This window comes from Crocodylus siamensis, chromosome 1 (assembly GCF_052110815.1).
Source record: "Crocodylus siamensis isolate JL-2025a chromosome 1, ASM5211081v1, whole genome shotgun sequence".
Taxonomy (NCBI): Eukaryota; Metazoa; Chordata; order Crocodylia; family Crocodylidae; genus Crocodylus; species Crocodylus siamensis.
Genome location: NC_143395.1, coordinates 124,513,917 through 124,536,579, shown reverse-complemented (window position 1 = coordinate 124,536,579; position 22,663 = coordinate 124,513,917). Strand labels below are relative to the sequence as shown.

Here is a 22,663-nt window from a genome sequence, read left to right as displayed (position 1 = left end):
CATTTTCACAGGATGTGAAAAGGACAGACATCAAGTATAGTAGTGGCCAAGTTACTGATCCTTTCTTATGACAGAAAGGGTACAGATCCCACGCAGAAAGAAACAGGGAAAACAAAGGCTTCCCCCCACTTCTGTCAAGAGACTTGATTTTTTTTTTTTTTAAATTCTGGAAGACTGTGCACGGCACCAACAAAACAACTCTTCTCTGATCTGGGAGGACAGTTGACAATCACGAATTTAATCAGTGTTCCTTTGAGTTCATACTACCTGTATCTCATATGGAACCATGTTACTGTAAGTGACTTTTCATGCGTATTAAAGAAATTCTGTTTTCTTGATTACAGTAGTAATAATAATAAAGTATCATGCCCACTTAGCAAGTCTTGTAAAAACAGCCATTACAAAAAAAAAAACCAAAAAAAAAAACCACCCACAGAAGATTGCCCAAAATGCCATAATTTAAAAATCCTGGTTTTTTTGCTGTAGTACTGCACGCACCATTGCATTTCAGCTCTTACAAAGCTACACTTAAGACCCTACAGTGATCTCCAATTGTTGCAAATATCACCATTTCAATTCACTATAGCACCCAATGGATATAGCCAAATTATTCCACTTATTCATGAATGGTATTCTCTATTCAGATCTACCAAATCAAATTTATCAAACTGTTCACAGTTCAACAACTTAATGGTATTCTGATCATTCACTAAGCTTTTTTTTTTTTTTAAAGTTTCATGTTCATTTCACTAATATTGCAATGCTTTCGAAGTAGAGACTAATTATTTTGTGTCTGGATAAATGTACCAAATATTTTGGCTCTACTAACAATCTTCTAAAATGTAGACTCTGTGCATCTATATCTATATAACTAGATATAATTTCTTGCTACTCAAAAGAATAAGTCAAAGGAGCAATCATCAGTTATTTCCCAGTTCAGTGTATTATTGGGTAAACTGCCTATATAAAGTTAATACAAGCAGTCCTATTTTGATTAAACAGGATTAAAGTTAAACAGAGACACTTCGTTCTTCAGAATCCCTGCTCCTCACCCCTGCCCCAAGACTCTTACAATTTTAAAAACAGATGCAATTATTCTAGTAAAATAAAATAAACTTTGGTAAGACAGGCTATTGTGGTGAGAGAATTCCCCATCAGTACTCTGGGCCAACCCCCTGGAGGACTTTGAAACTACCTACATATTGAATTAGAAAGACAATAGAGCTGAGCAGAAAAGCAGAGTGTTTAGTCATCTGTGCTGCTAAGGCAATTGCATGTTGCCATAATGGTTGTCTGGGCAGTCATTAGCACCAAGAAGTCTAAAAGCCAGAAAACAGTCCCAAGCAAAGTGATGCAAAAGCTGATACAAGAATCCAGCAACAAAAAACTGAAAAACAAAAATAATTAACACCAGTCATTGTATTTTCTGGAAGACAGGTCTTTAAAAAAACCTGATTTAATCATTTAATTAAGTTAACAACAATGACTTCCACAAGCCATTTGACTTAACACCATGTGGTACTGCAATTAAAAATAGCACTACAGAATATCAATAAAAACAAATGTTAAATGGATTAAAGAACTGATTGAAACCTCAAAAGGCAGTTGTCAATAGGGAAATACAAAATAGGTAAGGAGGGACTTTTTGTGCAGTTCTGCAAAGATTAGCACTAGACTCAGTGATATTCAATACTTCCATCAGTGATCTGAAAGTAAATACAAAGTCACTGCTGCTAACTAATAGAGTGATACTCATTAGGACAGTCCCATTAGACCATTATATTTGTAGACAGGTAATAATTTTCCCATGTTAGCCTTGGAGAGGTCCTGCTGGATATGCAAGGATGCTTAAAAAAAAGTCCATGTCAAAAAGCAAGAGCCATCAGATTAATTCGCAGTTAAATCTCTAGGTATACTTTTGTAAGAGATGTCACATTCCATTTTAAAGTCCTTTAACAGAAATTAAAACAAAGCTAAAACCCCTCTTTGAAGCTTTTCATGAATTATGCTCCTCGCTGTCTATTTAGATAAGCGAACTATTTGCTTTCCAGTATGCAGGACCTTTGCACAGCTTCACTCGCTGGATATAGCAATTTTACCCTGATGTTGACCTCTGGACTTTAAAAGAGTGGAACTGTTTCTAGGATTTGGACATGTGAAAGGTTCTCTCTACAAACTGTATTAGCTTGTTATCTTGTAGACTTTAGGGTTTTTGTTTTTTGTGTTTTTTTTCAGTATTAGAGTTAAGATCTACTACTACTACAAGATTCACTACACCCTTGTTAGCCAGAAACCTAAAATGTACCAGCTAAAGACCAATCAAAACATAAAAGGAGGTGTACTCCACCAGCAAAGTACAGAGCAATTCTAAATTGGTAAGATCAGCCCCTCCTCCACTCGAACTGCTAAGAGGACAGAATGCTGTCACTAGCCCCTCCTTTCATGTCAACAAAGCAATTGACAAGTTTATTTGTTGTTAGTTTATTTTTGTTTCTGTGAGTGTCTACTTGCATGGCAATTTACAAAAAAGTCAGAGAGAAGGTAGATTTATTTCACGAGTCAAAACATCATATTTTAGTAGTAATTCTACAAGCAACTGATGTTGCTTATATAGTTACTAGATTTACACAAGATTGAAGAAGAAAGAGGCAGCAGAGGGGTTTTTATTTTCACTATATTAAATGAAGAACTACATGGTTCTACTTTATTCAAGAAAACAAAATTGCTTATTTTTTCCATTTCTAAAATGTTCAGCACAATGCTCGTTTTTCCTGCAGAAGCCATTCTGAACTATGCAAGCTGAACAAGTAAGCTGATTGTTAATATTAAACAAAATGTTGCTTAATGCCATGCCTACCATACCAAGAGGAAACTGAAGGCTACCTGGTTATTGCTTTTATCAGCAGAGTTGACTTTAGCTGTGTTTGAGGAAAGGGAATCAAAAAAGGCTTGGTCAGCTGTTGAATTGCCACAAGTGAATCCATCTTTTGCACTTTCAGGAAGAATCTGAAAATAAAGAAACCTATTTTAAGGTATTTGTCCCTCTTACACGAATTAAATTACATGCTATCACCTTATTTGTTCTAATAGACTTGAAGGCTTTTAAAATGCACCGATACAATCTGATCTTTAAAAGAACACACTAAAAAAAAAGTCAAGCCAACACATTCAGGGTATTGTATATACCTCCCAAATTCAATGATGCATCAAATTCAGATATTGATGAGAAGTATGGTCCATTGTTTTGAATGGCTTTGGAGAGGATCTCCATGTGACATGAAATGAATCTAGAGCATTTATCTGTATAATTTGCAAAATTTGGTTCATAGTATGAAAACTGATGCATCACCAAATACCGGTACATCAGGCAGTAACTGGTCATGGGCTGCCAGAGCTAGGTCATATTTCCTGCCTGATCAGGAACAAGTTAGAATTCAATCACCATGTTTTCATGATAAGCAGCTTGGGACAGTTTGCTAAACTGAGACCAGTGTCTAGAGATTAAAGTTCTTGAACCCAGGTGACAAAAGAAGACAAAGATTCACAGAAGGCAAGAGACCCACACAGTGGGAAGGGGTATTTGGGCAGAGAGGGAGAGAGATGTACAGGCTTTTGCAGCAGGAAGAGCCCATCTTAGTTACTAAACTGATCAAGGTCCAAGTATACAAGTCTTGAGTTCGCCTAAAGACCCAAAGGACAGAGCACAGCATCCCAAACTTTAGAGTTTACGAGGTGGTCTGTATTTTATATTTCTTTTAAACAAGAGAATGAGGTGTCCAGACACTGTGCAAAAAAAAGTACGTCTATGTCTATGTGCTTCTGGGCTTTGAGGCAACATGGGATTCAAGAACTGTAAACACAAAGGCTCATATTTGGCATGATTCTGGGATGCAGAATGTGTTTAAGCTATGGAAGGCAGTAGCACAAGGTCTGAGAAGTCAGCAGTGGTTCTTTGGAACTGAGTTGGACTATGGGTTTCAGCTCCCAGGAGGGGATGCTAGACAGAGAATTTACAACAGGAAGAGAATACATAAGGACCCCAAGACAGGGGCAGTGCCAGAATACTGATCAGAAGTAAAAGCCTCTTTTTAAGGAAGTATCAGCATTTATTTTAGTCGAACTGAAGTAGTGCCATGTTTAAATCAGGCCTCCAGTCTAGAAAGTTAGATTTTAAAAAATGTCCAACATTAATGAATCAAAACATGGAGAAAGTTCTGTTTTAATAGCGTTTATGTATCATTTAGTTTTAACTTACTTCAACATAATCCGTTGGTACAAGTCCTCTCTCTCCTTGGCTATTTTTTGCTTCCAGCCAGCCTCCACCTACATCCTGAAGGAAAAAAATAATAATAAAAGCCACATAAGAAAGCTTTTGCTAAAAATGAATTTTATAGCACGGTTTAATACAAACTGACACAGAAAGGTGTCACAGCCACTATTTGGTAATAGGATTCAAGATGCAACCATGCGACTTTGGACAAATGGAGTATGGATTTTTTTGAGCCTCAATTTCTTCATTAAAAATGGAAGATAGTAAAGTATTAATAATGCCCATCTCACAGGGCTGTTGTGAGGTTTCACAGCCTTCAAAACTGTAAAGTTAGATAAAAAAACAAACCCAGAGCAAAACAAAAAAAATCCCTAAAACAATCAAGTTTTTCAGCACCTGAAAATGTTTAAGTTGCTTCTTTAACTTTAATTCAACCCCCTTTCACACATACACCTTAACAGTAATTATAGGATCATATCGTGCTTCTACAGGAATCCCCCTTACTCAGTACACTGGATGGGCAACACTCAGGGAATAAATTAGGGATCCAGGCAATTATATTATTTGTAGAATCTCTCCTTGTGTCAGCAAATGGAGCTAGTTGCAGGAAGAGGACAACATTATGGCTAAAAGGAAAATGCTTCCTTTATTTCCTTGTCTATTTGTTTAGTACTTTCTACCTCCAACAGCCTCTGTCCTATCTGTTTGTATAGTGCCTAAAACACAATGGGACATAAAACTCACTCTTAACTACAAGACACACTAATACAAGACACTAAATAATAAAACACTTAAAGGCTTCGCAGGCCTTTACCAAAGTTGGTTAAGACAAATGCCAGGATAAAATGACCTGGAATAAACTGATTTAATTTTAACAAAATGTCTCAAACACCCAGATGTGTAATGAGATAATTAACAGTGGGTAATTAGTCTGGTGTATGCAAACCACCACCTGCTAAATTTTGAACTTTAAAACATTCAAACTGCCTTCAAAGGATTGTTTAAAATCCTTTAAACAATTTTTGAAGGCAGCTTGATTTTAAATTGTGCTTACTAATGCTTAAGCACAAATCACATATTCCAATGGTTTTCAACCTTTTTAGATCCGAGACCCCCAACTTGAAAATTTAACAGCATTCCATTCTAAAAATAAGGTTTGCTTCATTTTTTTACTTTTTTTAAAGACAGAAAAACAGCATTTATTCTGCTGCGAAAACAACCACAACAGATACAACAAACTGTAACTCACAAGATAAACCCAGATTTCAAATAACTTCTAGATATTGACATACCTAACAGTGCTAACATTGCATGATATCCTTGTTAAGAAATTACTGATGATTCAATGTGAACTAATTAAACAGTTTTCAGAAAGTTCCCAGAATCTGCACATGCTACAGTTTGGGCCATATTAATAAAACTAGTTAGCTTTAACTTAACTGTGGGCAAAAAGTTAGAGATGTTTGCCTACAGTTTCATGTAATGATTACATTTATCAAGCAAGTGGTCAATTATCTGTAGTGTTACTGCTGCTCATGAACGCCCTGATCTTTACCAAGGAGCTGATTCCATTAAGTGCTTAAAGTTAAGTAGATACTTAAGTTCCATACTATTCTTAATTAGATACTTAAGGTCCAACAAGAATTACACATGCTTTAATGCTTTACTGAATCAAGGTACAAAACCATACAGTGACCTTTTGTGACAAAAGCAAGATAGGTACTTAGAGCACTTACGCAAGCTACATTTTTTGCATTATCAGGCCCCTGAAAGTGATCTACAGCTGTGACCATAACATGTGCACTGCTGCAGAGCGCTTTTAAAATAGCCGATCATACAAAAAGTTAAGACTCATCACATCAGGTATTAAACAAGGGCACTTTAAAGCAGAGTGCCTTAGGGAACTTGGACTTAATTTTTTCCTGCAGGAACAGGGCTGGGCTGGTGACTTAATAGAGCGACAACCGAGCCCTGCCCACCAGGCTCTCAGCAGAGGGGAGGGGAAAAGCAGCAGCAAGGAGCTGTTGACTGAGCTTTGCCTGGCTGGAGATCCGGAGGGTGGGCACAGGGGTGGAACAGAGCTCTTTCACCTCTTGCCCCCCCCTCCCCTCCCCAATAACCCAGCTGGGGTACTGGGAGCTGGGCCATGCCCACAAAGCGAAGGAGCTGTTCCAACCCGCCCCCGCTTCCCCAGGCCTCCTGAGAATGGCAGCAGCAGCTACTGGCTGCTTTGCCCTGGCCTGAGCTGGAGTGGGGCTGGGAGGGGTGGAACAGACTGCTTGCCTCAAGTGATCCAGCCGGCTCCCTCAGTACCCCAGCAGGGTAGCTTGGAGGGGGGGGGAGGGGGGCGTGAGGTGAGGGGGCTGTTTCACCCTGCTCCCCTCCATCTCTCGCCAAGCAAAGCCCCGTCCACAGCAGATGTGCTACATCCTTCTCTCCCTCCCCTACTAACAACCCCAGAGCTGGGAGGTGGGGAAGGGGCAGTCAAGCAGTTTTCTTGGAGGTGGCTGGCATGCCCCAGCCGCTGCAAGCAGGCTCAATTCTCTGCCCCCCACCCCCCCCAAATACGCAAATGAGGTGGGGGGGAAGGGGAGAGGGCTCGAACTCACGGTGCTTTATATAAAGAGCCATGAGTTAGAGCGCATCCCCTATATGTCTGTAGGCAGCCCTATACAAATGAAACTACATTTCCATATGAGAACCAGAAGTACCATATTAAGAGCAAAAGGAAGACTCTTTTTGACCAAGAAAGCTCAGTTAGGCTCTGGAGTGGTGAGAGACGTGCGGGTGAAGCCCGCTGCACCCCCACTCCCCCGAAGCCCCCCAGACACCCCCTCAGCAGCCGCAGAGCCCCCTGCCAACCCCCAGCACAGCCGGAGGTAAGCAGGCTCGTGGTGGGAAGGGGTTAACTCCTCGCTCCCTGGGAGGGGGTGGCTGCATGGAGCTGAGCTGGATCAAGCCCCCGCCCAGGCCCCTACTTGGCCCAGCCCCCCAGGGAGCCATGCGAACAGGCCGTGTAAACAGGTGCTTGAGTTAGTGCGGAGTTTGCGCAGGAGAGGGCGCGGGAGGGCACGAGACTTCCCAGAATAGTCAGCCCCAGCCGTAGCCAGCCTATCAGAGGCATGACACGGATAGGCACGCGCCGCACCCCGAGGGTCCCCTCAGGCTCTGTGGCCCCCCCATTGTGCACCTCAGAGACGGCCACCCAGACAGAGCCCACGGTCCCGGGCTCCACGCAGACGGAGCCCCTGGCTCTTGGCTGTGGGGGCTGCCTGTCCCTTTTTCAGGCTCTGGGGCCCAGGAGCATGGCCACCTCCCCTTGCAGGGTCTGCTCCCTACTGGGGTCTCTGGCGCACCAGCTGGAGGAGCTCCAGGCCACAGTCCAGAGACCGCGTGCCATCAGGGACTGCGAGCAGGAGATAGACTCCTACTGCCAGGCCTTCTCCCCCGGGAGCCGCAGGGGAGAGCACTGTCTCCCTCCAGGACTAAGGAGGACTCTTGGGACCTCCCGCTCTGCCCAGTCAGGGGCATGGACCAAGGTGGTCAAGGGCCCTAAGGCCCGCCGCATCAAGGCCCCTCCCTCGCCGGAGCTTAGCAACAGGTTCGTACCTCTTTCAGCCCCAGCAGAGCCTGCTCAGTTGCCAGCTCCCGCAGGCAACCCAGGCTCAACCACAGCTACTGCCCCCGCTCTCCCCAAGACAAAGCGAAAAGGTGTTCATTGCGGGAGACTCCATCCTGCGGGGGACTGAGGGGGCAATCTGCCGCCCCAACCCCTTAGCCCGGGAAGTCTGCTGCTTCCCGGGGGCCCGCATCCGAGACATCGCGGAGAGGATCCCAGAGCTCCTCCAGCCCACAGACCACTATCCCATGCTCCTTATTCACATGGGCACCAATGACACGGCTCAGAGCACCCCCAGCCAGGTCATGAGGTGCTACAGGGATCTGGGAGCAGGGCTTAGGGGTCTGGGAGCTCAGGTGGTATTTTCATTGATCCTCCCAGTCTCGGGCTATGGGCTGAGGAGGGAGAGGAGGATCCACACAGTGAACCAAAGACTGCGGAGCTGGTGTCATCGGGAAGGCTTTGGCTTCCATGACCACAGCCTGCTCTTTGGCGAGAGGCAGTGAGCTGCTGGGAAGAGATGGCCTCCACCTCTCTCCCCTGGGGAGGAGGCTCTTCTCAGCCAGGCTGGCTGACCTGCTCCACCAGGCTTTAAACGAAGCCCACTGGGGGATGGGGGGGACTACTGCCACTGCTGGCCCGCTGAGCAACCCTTGCAAAGCCAGCAGACCAAGACACTTAAGGGAGCCCTCCCCTGCCCCAGCCCTGGCACAATCTGTGGGCAAGGCAAGAGCCCCCAAGGGGACACTTGCCTGCCTGTACACTAATGCCAGGAGCCTGGGTAACAAGCAGGAGGAGCTCATCCTCCTGCTCGTGCAAAGAATTATGATGTCATTGGGATAACGGAGACCTGGTGGGACTCCACCCATGACTGGACCACGGGTATAGAAGGCTATTCCCTGTACAGGAGAGATCGTGTTGACAGAACGGGAGGGGGTATAGCTCTCTATGTGAAGGAAAGCTACATGTCCCTGCAAGCTGATGTTGGCGACCAGCATGGACAGCTAGAGACCCTCCGGGTAAAAATTCATGGGGAATACAGCACAGGGGACACAACGGTGGGAGTCTACTACAGACCTCCCACTCAAAGTCCTGAGCTGGACCAGGAGTTCGCCCAGGAACTGACTGAGGCCACTTGCTCCAGGACCTTGGTTGTCATGGGTGACTTCAATTACCCGGACATCTCGTGGGAAGATCACTCAGCTAAATCTGAGCAGGCGCAAAGCTTTCTCTCGTGCGTGGATGACCTCTACCTGATTCAAGAAGTCTATGGGCCAACGAGAGGCAAAGCTCGACCTGGTACTGGCTACGGGGGACGACCTAATCGGCGACCTAGAGATCGATGGGAAGCTGGGTGACAGCGACCACCAGCTGATCACCTTCACCATCCGCCGTAAAGCTGGCAAGTCAGTCAGCAACACAGAAGTCCTTGACTTCAGAAAAGCTGACTTTGACAAGCTCAAGAGGCTAGGTCCGTCAGGCCCTTAGGGACCATGACCCCAGGGAGATGGGAGTTCAAGAAGAGTGGTTGCTTCTCAAGGAAGCGATCCTCAATGCACAAGCTAAATCTATTCCAACACGGAGGAAAGGCAGCAAGAAGGCACAGCAGCCCTCCTGACTCTCCAGGGACCTAGTGGACCTCCTATGGCTAAAAAGGAAAGCCTACAAAAGATGGAGGACGGGATTCACCTCCAAGGAGGATTACTCCGTGCTGGTCCGGTCCTGCAGGGACCAAACCAGGAAAGCCAAAGCTGGAACTGAACTCCAACTAGCTTCAAGCATCAAGGACAACAAAAAGTCCTTTTTCAGATATATGTGGGGAGCCGGAGGAAATGCAAGGGCAACGTTGGACCCCTGCTAAACCAGATGGGGCAACTGACAACTGACGCCCAGGAAAAAGCCAACCTATTAAATAGGTACTTTGCGTCAGTCTTTCATCAGTCCCATGGGACGCCCATGCCTGCTATGGGACAGGGAGATCCAGGTGATGGGGATCCCCTACCCTCCATCAATGCTGACCTCGTGAAGCAACACCTTGAGAAGCTGGATACCTTCAAGTCAGCCGGCCCTGACAATCTGCACCCCAGGGTACTCAAGAAGCTGGCGAGCGTCATAGCCCAGCCCCTGGCACGGATCTTTGAAAACTCCTGGCGCTCTGGTGTAGTGCCCGAAGACTGGAAGAAGGCCAATGTGGTGCCGGTCTTCAAGAAAGGGAGGAGAGTGGATCCGGCTAACTACAGGCCCATTAGCCTGACTTCTATCTCGGGGAAGATCTTAGAAAAGTTTATTAAGGAGGCCATCCTTGATGGACTGGTCCAGGCTAACATCCTAAGGGATAGCCAGCAAGGGTTTGTTGCGGGTAGGTCTTGTTTGACCAATCTCATTTCCTTCTACGACCAGGTGACCTATCACCTGGCAAGGGAGAAGAGATTGATGTCATATATCTTGACTTCAAAAAAGCTTTTGATTTGGTATCCCATGATCACCTTTTGGCCAAACTGGCCAGTTGTGGCCTTGGCTCCACCATGATCCGTTGGCTGGGAAATTGGCTCCGTGGTTGGACCCAGAGGGTTGTAATTGATGGCAGTCACTCATCATGGTGCCCTGTGACCAGTGGGGTCCCTCAAGGCTCTGTCCTTGGACCCATACTGTTCAACATCTTCATTAATGATGTGGACACTGGAGTCAGGAGTGGACTGGCCAAGTTCGCCGATGACACCAAACTTTGGGGCAAAGCATCCATGCCAGAAGATAGGCGGGTGATCCAGGCTGACCTGGACAAGCCCAGCAAATGGGCAGATGAGAACCTCATGGTGTTTAACACCGTAAAATGCAAGGTTCTCCGCCTTGGGAGGAAAAACCTGCAGCATCCTTATAGGTTCAGCGGCAGTGCTACGTTGGATAGCACTACAGAAGAAAGACTTGGGGGTCATCATTCACCACAAGATGAACATGAGCCTGCAATGCGATGCTGCGGCTAATAACGCAACCAAAACCCTGGCTTGCATCCATAGATGTTTCTCGAGCAAATCCCGGGACGTCATTCTCCCCTTGTACTCGGCCTTGGTGAGGCCGCAGCTGGAGTACTGCATCCAGTTTTGGGCTCCACAGCTCAAAAAGGATGTGGAGAAGCTTGAGAGAGTCCAGAGGAGAGCCACGCGCATGATCAGAGGTCAGGAAAACAGATCTTACGATGATAGACTGAGAGACATGGGACTCTTTAGCCTGGAAAAGCGTAGGCTCAGGGGTGATCTGATGGCCACCTATAAGTTTACCAGGGGTGACCACCAGGATCTGGGGGAACGTTTGTTCACCAGAGCGCCCCAAGGGATGACGAGGTCGAACGGTCCCAAACTCCTGCAAGACCATTTCAGGCTGGACATAAGGAAGAATTTCTTTACTGTCCAAGCCCCCAAGGTCTGGAACAGTCTGCCAGCGGAGGTGGTTCAAGCACCTACATTGAACACCTTCAAGAGTAAATTGGATGCTTATCTTGCTGGGATCCTATGACCCCAGCTGACTTCCTGCCCTTTGGGCAGGGGGCTGGACTCGATCTCCCGAGGTCCCTTCCAGCCCTGATGTCTATGAAATCTATGAAAGATGAGTGAATACAATATTAAAATGCGAATTCACTCAGCTGCTTGTTAGGTGTATTTTATTAATTTATTTTTGTATGTTTTTCTAGCTAGGAAGATGTTTTAAAAGTCTGACGAGTCACTGATTAGAATTAAAACCATTCAAATCTCTAATCATTCCAAAACAAAGCTGTAATTGCAACCAAGGATAAAGTTATGAACATCTAAGGAAATATTCACAGGGTGAATGAGATTCTCTTTCCATCTTCTTCAGCTTTATGTACATTGCCCTAACTAGCATAAGGTCAATTAAAAAGCAGAAGTTTAAAATTTGTGTAAACTGTTGTTTTTGCATTTTTAACTACAAACCTAATCAGAGAACACAGAAGTCTGGTCACCTTGTAGTAAGGTTGCAGCCTATTATCTTCTGATCTTGCTTTTGTTAATATGAATTATATCCATAACATCACTGAAAGAATCTTTCTTATTTAATTAATTTGCCATTACCCTAAGGGAGAAAGGGAAAGCAAACAAACACATTCCTACTGGATGTCACATAGTCCCTCTTTAAATATCTGAAAGTAGGTCAGTGCATGGCAGCCTGGTTTCCATTTGCTCCATCTTACCGGGTTAGTAATAACAACGATCTCCCCTTCATTAACTGTCAGCTCATTGTTTCCAGGTTCAGCAGCAAAGTCATACAGAACTCGAGCCTGTGAGTGGGGGGGGGGAAAAAAAAAAAAAAAAAAAAAGGTATCAGTCTCGTCATTTTACATTTACAACATGAATTCTGAATACTTATTTAAATAGCACCACAGGACTGATCCACAACCGTTAATTGACACAGTTGGGTAGAAGGAAGAGTGGCAGGGGAAACAAAATTTAACATTGCCATCTTGCAGTCCAAAAATGATGCTGTCATAATCCACTTCTAGCAAAAGGTTGAAAAGCATCAAAAAACCCCATACAAATAAGACTCTTATCTATGGCTGTCTGCATTAGACAACAACTATTAATGGCTAAAGGATTATAGTTTAAGATTGGGGGGCGGGGGGTGTTATGGAAGCTGCTGGTAGAAGTTAAAAAAAAAAAAAGAGAGTCCACATTCTGACTGAACGGATCTTCCATTTCTGGAACAAGATTAAAAGGCCCCCTGATATGCTCTTTTGTAGGAGACAGTTCTACTTTGATTCAGGTAGGACTTATGAAGCAAGCATTTCAAAAAACAACAAAAAGGTATTTAAGTCAGATCTGAAGGTATTATTACCCTCAGTGCTTCCCAAACTTTTCTTCAGCATGGCCCCTCACTCCCAGCCTGCAGCCCCCCTCAACCCCAGCTGCCCCTCTCTCCCCACCCACGGCCCCCTGACCCTGCCGGTGCTCCCCTGGCTAGAGCAGAGTGCAGAGCCTGGCTCCCATCCCCACCACTGTGGGCAGCACTGCTGGAGCAGATCCGGGGGCGGGGGGAGTGGAGCAGAAGAGGATGCAGGTTGTCTGCTGCAGGCTTGGGGCTCCCTGTCCTGCTGCCCTCCCCCCCAGGGGCTCTGTGGCCCAGTGGGCAGGACCCAGTGCAGGAGACAGGGGAGGAGGGAGCACCATGCCATGCTGCTGGGCAGGAACATGAGCACAACTCTGCGCCACTTTCTCACCTCACCTTGGCAGCTATGGTGATGCAGCAGCTCCCTCCCACAATGGGTCCCACCTGCTGGGCCACAAAGGCAGTTCCTGCCTGCAGCCTCGCACCCCGCTGTGGGTGCAGAAAATCTCAGGGGGCACATTTACCTCATCTGCTGATGTTGCAACCCCATATGGGGTAATGACCCACAGTTTGGGAAGCACTGAATTACCTAATCAAGTAGCCACTGTTATTCATAAAACTTTTAATTAGACTATTTTACACTAGAAAAAATAAATACTAACAAGAAGAGCTTAAAAACAGCTCAATTAAAATAAAAATCCAACATGTAGCTGCTGTAGATCCATTATAGAAACCCGAGACTTATGCAACAATGTAACCTAGAGCCTAATTACACAAAGATTTTATTGTTTTCCCAGTTAGGGCTGTTCTGTACATAAACATTTCTGAGCTTCTGTGAGGTACACTGTATGAAAATCAAATATTATACAACCTCTTCACTACAGCAACTATCATACCTCATATCTGCATCACAACCTTAACTGTAGCCCACCAGGAATACTAGCTTACAGGAAACTTTCTTGAATTTACCAAGCTTGCCACCAACTGAAATAACCCCAAGCCACTCACCAAAACCCTCTCCATATGTTCATTTCAGGCCTTATAAATTCAAATGAGCAAGTGAGCTAGGCTCAGAAGATCATTTTCTAATTGTTTAGGCCTCAGAAGCTGATTGATAGAACCTGATAGCTTCAGTAAAGGTAAAATACTGAGGATGACACACCAGCAGATTACTTTTTTTTTTGGGGGGGGGGGGGCGGCATGTTGTAATATTATAAAAATCGAAGCCATTCTGGTGCCAAACAGAAACCAATATTAATTATAATATTATGGCAGAACCAACATCAACTTGCATAAAGAAAGTGGCATATTCTAAAATGTTTCACATTAGATGAAAATTTTGACGCAACACGTTTCAGGATTGTTGGTTATAACAGTGTTGGTCTAAGGACACAGGCAGACAAAGCTCTTTGGGTACAGGCAATATGCAACACATGCACTTCAACATTAGCTTTATTTCATTATAGCATTATAAACTTCCCCCATGATGTTATAGTTATGGATGCTTGTTTTCCTCCCTCAAAATGTTCATTCCTGAAATCTTCCTGTAGTTAAACCAGATCAAGAATCAGTCTCACTTTTTTGTCAGATGCTCTCAACACATTTCATTCTCACTCTATAATCAAACAGGAAGTTTCAGAAACAAAAAAATATTCAGTATTAACATTTCCCATGCAAACTGGCAGGCAACAAATTTTTAAGCTTTACCTCAGACCTGTAAATATGTATTTATACCCTGAACTTCCCCAACCCTCTTCCCACAATAAAAAAGAACAAGAAACCCCAAAACAGACCACATCAAGCTGAAAAGAGAAAGTAGATGTCACTCAGAAAACACTCCCTCCGCAACATGTTCACTGCTGTAATGCAATTAAAACACATTTTTTAAAAAAAGTTGCACATACTACAGCAGTGGCAAGAGGCTCTAATCAAGAAAGCCTCAACTATGCTAGGAATCAACCCCTCCTCCTGCCCCTCCCCCCAAAAAAGTCCCTGTCCAAAGAGCTCACGGTAGAGATTGTAAATGTCCCAAATTACTGGATAATCTGATTCTAGAAGACGACAGCAGAAAAGAAGGATATTGTGTGCTGGTTTTTTTAAGCTACCACCCCACTTTGTGATCGCCGAGACACAGACAAGGCTGTCACCATTCCCATTTTAAATCCCTCCCTGATCTGCTGTATTGCCACACATGGAAACTGCCGGTAAAAGTTGTGACCCATGTGTCATGAATTGGCTGCTACTGTGGTAGTGAATGTCAGAAAGATAGGATTTTTTTTTTCCAGGAAGTCTAGAAGAGCGATGTTTTCAGTAGTGACATGTAAATAGTAGCTAAAAAGGGATAAAAATAGCACATCACAATTTGTAATTGAACCTAACGCTATGCATGAGTAACAGCACCAGAATCAGTTAAACATCGAGTGTTTCAATAATCAAGTACAAAATGAAAAAAATATGGATTCTGGGCACCTTGGATGCTCCTTACACAATATGTTGAAATTTTCAAACACATCTAGATTCTACTATGGAAAACTAAAGGGTACAAAAGCAGAAAAGATTTTGAATAAAACACCTTCCTTCTAGTAAAATTCTAGCACCCTCTCAACAACACAGAATAAATACATTTGCTTTTAAATTTTCATTACAGCAAACAAAATAATTTGTATTTCAGAAAGTATGTTCATTCAGGTTGGTATGAAATAATCTCTCTTCCTTACAGAGAAAGCAGCATTAAAGAAAAATCAGTAACAGGACATATAAGCACTTTACTCAGGATGTTGAAGGCCAGCAGTACTAGACTTCATGCCAGGGTTACTTAGAGTTTTGTTCAGCAAATCCTCCGACATGTCAGCTACATACTGGAGTTCAGACATTATGGCACCTGAGCTATGGTTGAGCCAGTAATCTTCAACAACAGAGGGGGGGAAAAACAACCAACATTTGTGTTGTATTAGTGTTGTGTTCTTGTTTGTTTGCCTAATACTAGATAAAAGTACTTGTCTATGAGCAGGTATTACTTTTCATTTTGTTAAAGAGCCAATAAATAATCCCACAGGAATGACTGAGATTGATTTAAGAGGGTTTTCCCTCCCCTCCCACCCCCCTTAGTTTAACAAGTCAAAGGTCATCTGTAAACAACTACCCATTTAGAAAAAGTTCTTTAGAAAGCCTAAAAATACATCCTAGTGTTCAAATATGGAAGGGTTATCATCTTTATATATGCTAATCCTTAGAACTGAGTAGCCACACATTAGTTCTGAATCCCACCTTTTAAAGCCTGTTACGAGTTGGAAGACAAACACTGAAAAACAACATTTAGTCAAGTCTCAGAGGATGACGTTGGGAAGAAAATAAAAAAAGAGGACCATATCATGCAGATGAGTTTGCAGACAAGCTATTTCAAATCATCATTATGGAACACCACACTTAGGAGATACGGAGCAGATATATCTACAGTACTGGTTCTCAACTAGTGTGTCATGGCACCCTGGGGTGTTGAACTGCTGGAGCAGCCTCCTTCACAGTCCGGCAAAACTGCCCCACATGCAGAGTTGCGGCATATGCACGCTCCTGCTTTAGTCTGATCAGAGAAAACTAATGCAGGAGAAGAGCAGATGCAAGTGCCACACTTTGCAGTCTGGTTGTGCAGCAAGGGCACAAGGCAATTTTATCTGGCAGAGCGCAGCCCTGGTTGAGAACCACTGTTGTGCTCAATTTCACTTCTGTGGTTCTCAACCATGGATGCCACCTCATTCAAAACAGTTGTGCAAGGGTGTCCCAACTCTGAAAAGGTTGAGAGCCACTGATCTACAGCTTGAATCTTATTTTGAATCCTCTAAATGCTCAGGGAAAACAGGCTTTAAAATGCAAAAGCCAAACACCAAGACTTAAGTGCAGATATACGATAAAACCATCCTAATAAAGAGTACGCTTGATGGACTAAGGTATTATAAACAATAATTTTCAATTATTGTATATCAATGAGCAATCAAGGAAAACATGCAGCCTTTCTTTGTTCAGCAGTTGACTTTGGTCATCACCCCTAAGCTGGTGACAATCAATTCCAAGAACATCATTCAAACAAGTAGAATAGTTCTGTTACTACTTACTTATCAGTTCCCCACCTGCATTAGTGGCTGAATAGTATTAGACTATACTACATTAAAACAGCAGCACTGGCAGAGACACAGACTTCTGTTTCCTCCTTTGGCTGGAGACTGCTTCCTATACACTTGGGCACTAAGCACTTCAGACCTAAAGGGCTGTAAACTACTGACATGAGTCACTTCTTCAGACATTAAATGTTCACTTTGTTAGGGAGGGGCTGGTTTAGAGGATGTGTGGACCTCTAGCAACTTAAGAACAGATACAAACCAATACAAAGAGTCAATGGTCTCCATAATGCATCTTTACAAGCAATAAACTCATTAAAAAGCCATTCGCTAGATCAGCAATTCGCTAAGTGTGGCTTGTGGGCCAAATGTGGACACAAGCCCCTTCAATACATCCTGCTGCTCCCCTGAAATGGACAGATACACAGATCTATTGCCTATTATTTCACTTCTACGTTTGATAACAATTCAAGTGTTATAAAACAGAGGTTCCCGAACCCCAGGCTGAAGCCTGATACCGAGCCACAAAGTTTTGGCTGTCCAGAAGTGACCAGTAAACTGCAGACCAGCAGCCAATGGTTTTTTATACTCAGTAGGTCAGGCAAGAATTTGTGGGTGATGTCTTACTGGACCAACTACATGGCTGAGATAGGACTTACACAAGTTTTCATATGGCCTGAAGAATGAAAAGGCAATCAGGACTGGCAGTAGACATGATCTCTTTCATTAGACCCGTAAGATTTTTGCAAAAAAATTTCTTTAATTTTTTTTGCAAAAATTGTGTTGCTCTAATAAAAAGATATCATCCATATTACAAGTCCCAATTGACTTTTCCTCTAGACTAATACCTAGATACCTGAAGAATGAAATGCATTTCAGATAGACTTCGACAAGTCTTTCACCATGCAGTTGGTCCACAAAAATCCTTCCTTCTTGCATATTATTAACATCAGTGGTACCTTGTTAGACTCAAGGGACCCTTAGTGACACTCAAGGAATCACTCGAAGTGCCAGCTCTTGGCTTTGATTCATTCACCTTGTTAGAAAAAAAAAAAAGAGAAATTCTTCCATTGCAAAGAACTCAGACCACAACAGAATTCCTATTTAAAATCTGTGGGTTTATCCTATGAATCATGTAAATTTATTTGTACACTTGGTGCTAATATTGTACAACACCCGTACAAGGATCTTGAAGATGTCACAGCACCCTGGCTGAGATTACTGACCTAGATGACTTTATAGGGGTAACAACCTGAGGCATTCACTTTTCAAAGTACTACCAGCAACCTCACTCCAGAACAGGGAGAACTGAAAATCCTTGCTGTCAAAATAAATAAATAAATACATAAATAAATAAAAACCCACAAAAAACCAGGGTGTGACACCTGCCTACTTTCAAAAGGGACAATTTTTCTGGAGGGGGTGAGGAAGAGAGGGAAGATGATAGCACTATCCAAACAGAATGCTAAACAGAAAAAGAAGAGAACCAGAGGGACTTGCCTGACATGCAAAGAACCCAAACACACACACACACACACACACACACAAGATGACACCAAGAAATTTTTAAGGAAGGAGACTATCATTTTTACATGTATATACACACCTCTTTCAGTGGATAAATACAATGCATGGGTCTTGACAGCACACAGGATCCATAGGCTGGGTGTGGAATAAGGTATATACATAACAGTTGAAATATTTTGAAGGGACAGCTGGACAGAAGTACATTCACTTTGAAATGTTCCAAAAGCAGATAAAATGCTCCAAAGAGTACCGTACCTCTCCAAAACATTTCAAAATAAGCCCTCCTTTATTTTGCTACATATGAAGAGGGATAGGGGGTGCCATAGGTCCTCCAGAATCCCAAAATGCTGTTCTTTTCCTTTCTTGGTGAGGAGAGAAGGGGGAAGAGAGGCTTGGGTGAACAGCTTGCTAGCTACACATACACTAGAGGCCCCTCTAGATATTCAGGGTAAAGACACAATAGGATCTGAGGCACAAACTACACAATCACACATGGTTGTGGGGTCCAGCATCAGATCCTAATCATGCCTTACTGCCAGTGCAGGAGAAGCCCAAGACTGCTACCTAGTAGCAAGCTCCAGTGCCTGAGTCCCACAGTTGATGAGAGGGCCAGCCACGGCAGGCCAGAGGCACTGCCCTGGCTGGGAGTCCCATCAGCTGATAGCACTGGCAGCCACAGCAGCAGATGGTGTACCCCCATGGCCAGAACCCTGCCAGCTGACAGGGCTCCCAACCACGGGGACATAACTAAGCTACACACGCAAATTAAAGCTAGACAGAAACCAACTATAAAGTTATTACACATTTTCTAGGTCTAACTTTAAAGTCCAATCATCTATAAGGCATGATAGTTAATTTGGACATATAGCCAGTCTAAAATTAATTGCACAACTAACCACATAACAGCATAATACATCATAACAGCATAATACATGAAACATGTAGAGGGCCTGTCCCGCTGCTGGGCCATCCTGCCATGGCAAGGTGTTTCAGCTCCAAACTCCCTCCACCCTTCTGTTAGTGTTGGAGAAAGGGAGGAAGAGGAAGAGTTCTGGCTATCTGGAATGAAATTCCTACAGCAGGAACCCTGTGCTGTTACCACAGGCCTCCCCCCACCCCCATGGGAGCTATCAGCACAAGGAGCACTCCCTATGCACTGCCACTGGAGCCAGGGTCTCCAGCCACTGGTCTCCATGACAGAGAATGGGAGAGGTTTGGGGTACTGAAGGCTGGAGAACCAGATATCCCAGCATTGTGGCTTGCCTACCACCACTGCAGACCCTCATAACCACCCCTCCCTCCTACAGCTGCAACAATTTTGAAGCTTTTTAGCCAGGGGGCATACCAGAGGCTGTACTTGCATCTTCAGCTGAAATGTTTCAAAGGTTTCCTCTGTCTCTATCCATAGTAAACTGCCTGTCCTCTTACAGCAGGGGTGGGCAAAATGCAGCCTGCAGGCTGGATATAGCCCACCAGGCCATTCTATCCAGCCTGCAGAGCCCCCGCAAAAAAAATTTAGAAAATTAATATGCATCTGCCCCTGGCTGCCTGTCATGCAGCCCTCAATGGCTTGCTGAAACAGTAAGTGGCCTTCCACCTGAAATAACTGCCCGCCCCTGTGTTATAGAGTATAAGAGGAGGGTGCCCTGGCTGAGTAGGTGGGCAATATTATCATTTTTAAAATGTTATATTCTAAATCCCCAGTAAACAAACTTGACAAAAAAAACCAGAATTGTGGATTTTCAGATGCACAGCTAAGCAGCAGAGCTCTAAAAATATGTAACCAAGACATTTTTCACTTGCTATTCATTATCCTAAATAAAAACAGCACTCTCAAAATGTGTAGCACTTGTACATTCAAGGTCACTTCAGCCAACTTCTTCAGATTTTTATGCCTTACTTCTTCCTCCCCCCCTTCATTATCTTGATTAAACTACCTGGTAAGAAGACTTGGCCAACAGACTGAAATTCCATTTTGCAAAGGATTTTAAGAAATTATTAGTTTTAATTGGAGAGGTTGGGGGGGGGGGGGAGTTGGCATTTAACTAGAATCTTGACTAAGCTTACCTCAAAACTATTTTATTTCATGTATAAAAAGGAGTTATTTTAAAATGAAAACCGAAATGTTTTATTCTGCATCTTGGAATATTCAGTACCTTCAATAGAAACATGAACCCAGTTTTTTCAGTGAGTTAGTTGACTTCCCTGATGTTGGTATAGTTCCTAGCACAATAAAGCAAAACCCAGATTTGTAATTTTGGGATGCTACAACAATTTAAAAATAGTTTACAAACAATAACCATAATGATAACGGATCATAACAGCATCCCTACATTTTGTGTTTTAAAAGAAGTCACAGATCAATTTGAACTGTAATTGTGAAAAGTATGAAGCACCATCATCTCCCAATTTATATGTCACACAGGCTTTCGGTATGAAATTACTGTGCTGGCTTTCACTCAGCCCTGATGAAGAACGTCTTGCATTTGAAAGGTTAACTGTATCCTGACTATGCAGTTGGTCACACTAAGAAATCCTTGCCATTGTGATTTTCAGAAAATCTTAATATTATGATAATCAATTTTCTTTGCTTTACCTATCCTTTAGCCAGATAGTTCACTCAGCCACTTACGGGTGCCCAAGTATATTTAATCAGTCAAAAATCTTCAAAGTAGAGAAGTGATATACAGAATAATTATACCTCTGCATGTGTACAGTAAAAGTGTTGACCTCTATCCAAGCTGATTTTTGCATACCGCTGAGTTTTTAGAACAAGATGAACTTTTTAGTGGAAAATTCTAGAGCATGAAAGATACAAGAATGTCCCAGCTGCCTGCGGAGGGTTTAGACTAGACAGGTAAGAAAGATTTATTGATTTAAGAAAAACACAACTACGCGTAGTAACAAGACAAATTATGACAGACAAAAGCAATTTGCGTGGGCAACTTATCGGCAGTCCCTCTGATGCCTGATACACAGCAAGCTTCTTTCTTCACAAAATTCAGCAAATTCAGGTGTCCCCGAACAACGCTGTTTGAGGGGTGCCTGGAAGGACCTTGGAATGCAGTTCTTGGGCTCCTCGAGGTTCACAGGCCCACTGAGCCAGGCAACAGCTAACCAATCCTTTTTCACAGAGCTGCATCTTCCTTCTGAATGGTTTCCAAATAGTTTAGCTAATTTGTAGCTTCTGAAGGACACCGATAATGTACAACCATTTAGATTCCTTTTTCTTTAACTGTCCGTAGACTGACCAATAGCAGTAGAAGCCTTGCATTTCTTTGATAAGGTAACTTTAACTGCACCACAGGGCCTTACTACTTCTAGGTTTTGCTAAATTTAGTAGGCCTTACTTTATACAAGGCCTTACTACATCTTAAACTAGAATCAGGCTTTTAGCAACAACTTATAGCTTAATATCTAAACAAATACAGAAAAACACTTGGTTTAATCTTCATAGAGCCTTCAGCAAGCACTTTTATCACACAGACATACTTTTCAGCTGCCACACAAGAATAGCTTGAAAAAAATCAATATACACGGACCAACTGGAGACCACAAAAATCAGTCACTGAGAATCTCAAGTATACCAATTGTTAGGGAAAAGTAATGATTTTTTATTTTTTTATTACAAGCATCATTTCTTCTGTCTCAGGTTATTGACTTTTAATGGGTAATGAAGAGACAGAGCATGGCTACATAGTTTAAATCTTTTGCACAGAACTCTGGGTGAAAGTATTTTGACAAAACATGATTTATGTGACAATGAAGAACACACTTCCTCACAGCTGATATTATTTTCATTTCCCATCTAGAAACAGATTTTGCAGAGGTATAAGATTAGGAACAAAGGCATTCAATTTAATGCATTACTATACACACAGCTTTTACCAAAACTATTTCAGATAACATATATTAAAACAAAAGTCATCATGTTAGTTCATTGTAACTTACACTACTTAAGTGTAAAGAATTAAGACGGGTCAACAATGAACAAATTCTACAATCATCGCATTAAGTTAAATTTTAGAGGTATAAACCTAAACACTAGTTTGTATTCTCAAAAAACTATGGTCTCACAGATTAATCACTAATGAAAAGCAAACTACACAATCATAGCAAAAGGGTATGCTTTTATGAATAACCAAGTAAGGAAGGACAAAGCTGGTAGTCACCCAAGGCTAACATACACTGGAAAAAGAGGTGGGTTTTTTTTTTGTTGTTTTTGTTTTTTTTTAAGGCTCTGTTGCTTCAAAAGGCAGTTAAAGGAGACATGTTATGCCACAGATTCATCTGTTTCAGCCA

General features: G+C 43.1%; 1 protein-coding gene across 1 annotated transcript in view; it reads right to left on the bottom strand.

The window, feature by feature from the left end:
* Positions 1-22,663, bottom strand: part of SNX9 (sorting nexin 9) — a 97,860-nt gene that overhangs the window by 59,811 nt on the left and 15,386 nt on the right. The window contains exons 2-4 of the mRNA XM_090042018.1: positions 12,091-12,177; positions 4,256-4,330; positions 2,884-3,006 (exon numbers count right to left, since the gene is read on the bottom strand). Of these exons, the coding sequence (XP_089898144.1) occupies positions 2,884-3,006; positions 4,256-4,330; positions 12,091-12,177 (285 nt within the window). The remainder of the gene's footprint in view (positions 1-2,883; positions 3,007-4,255; positions 4,331-12,090; positions 12,178-22,663) is intronic.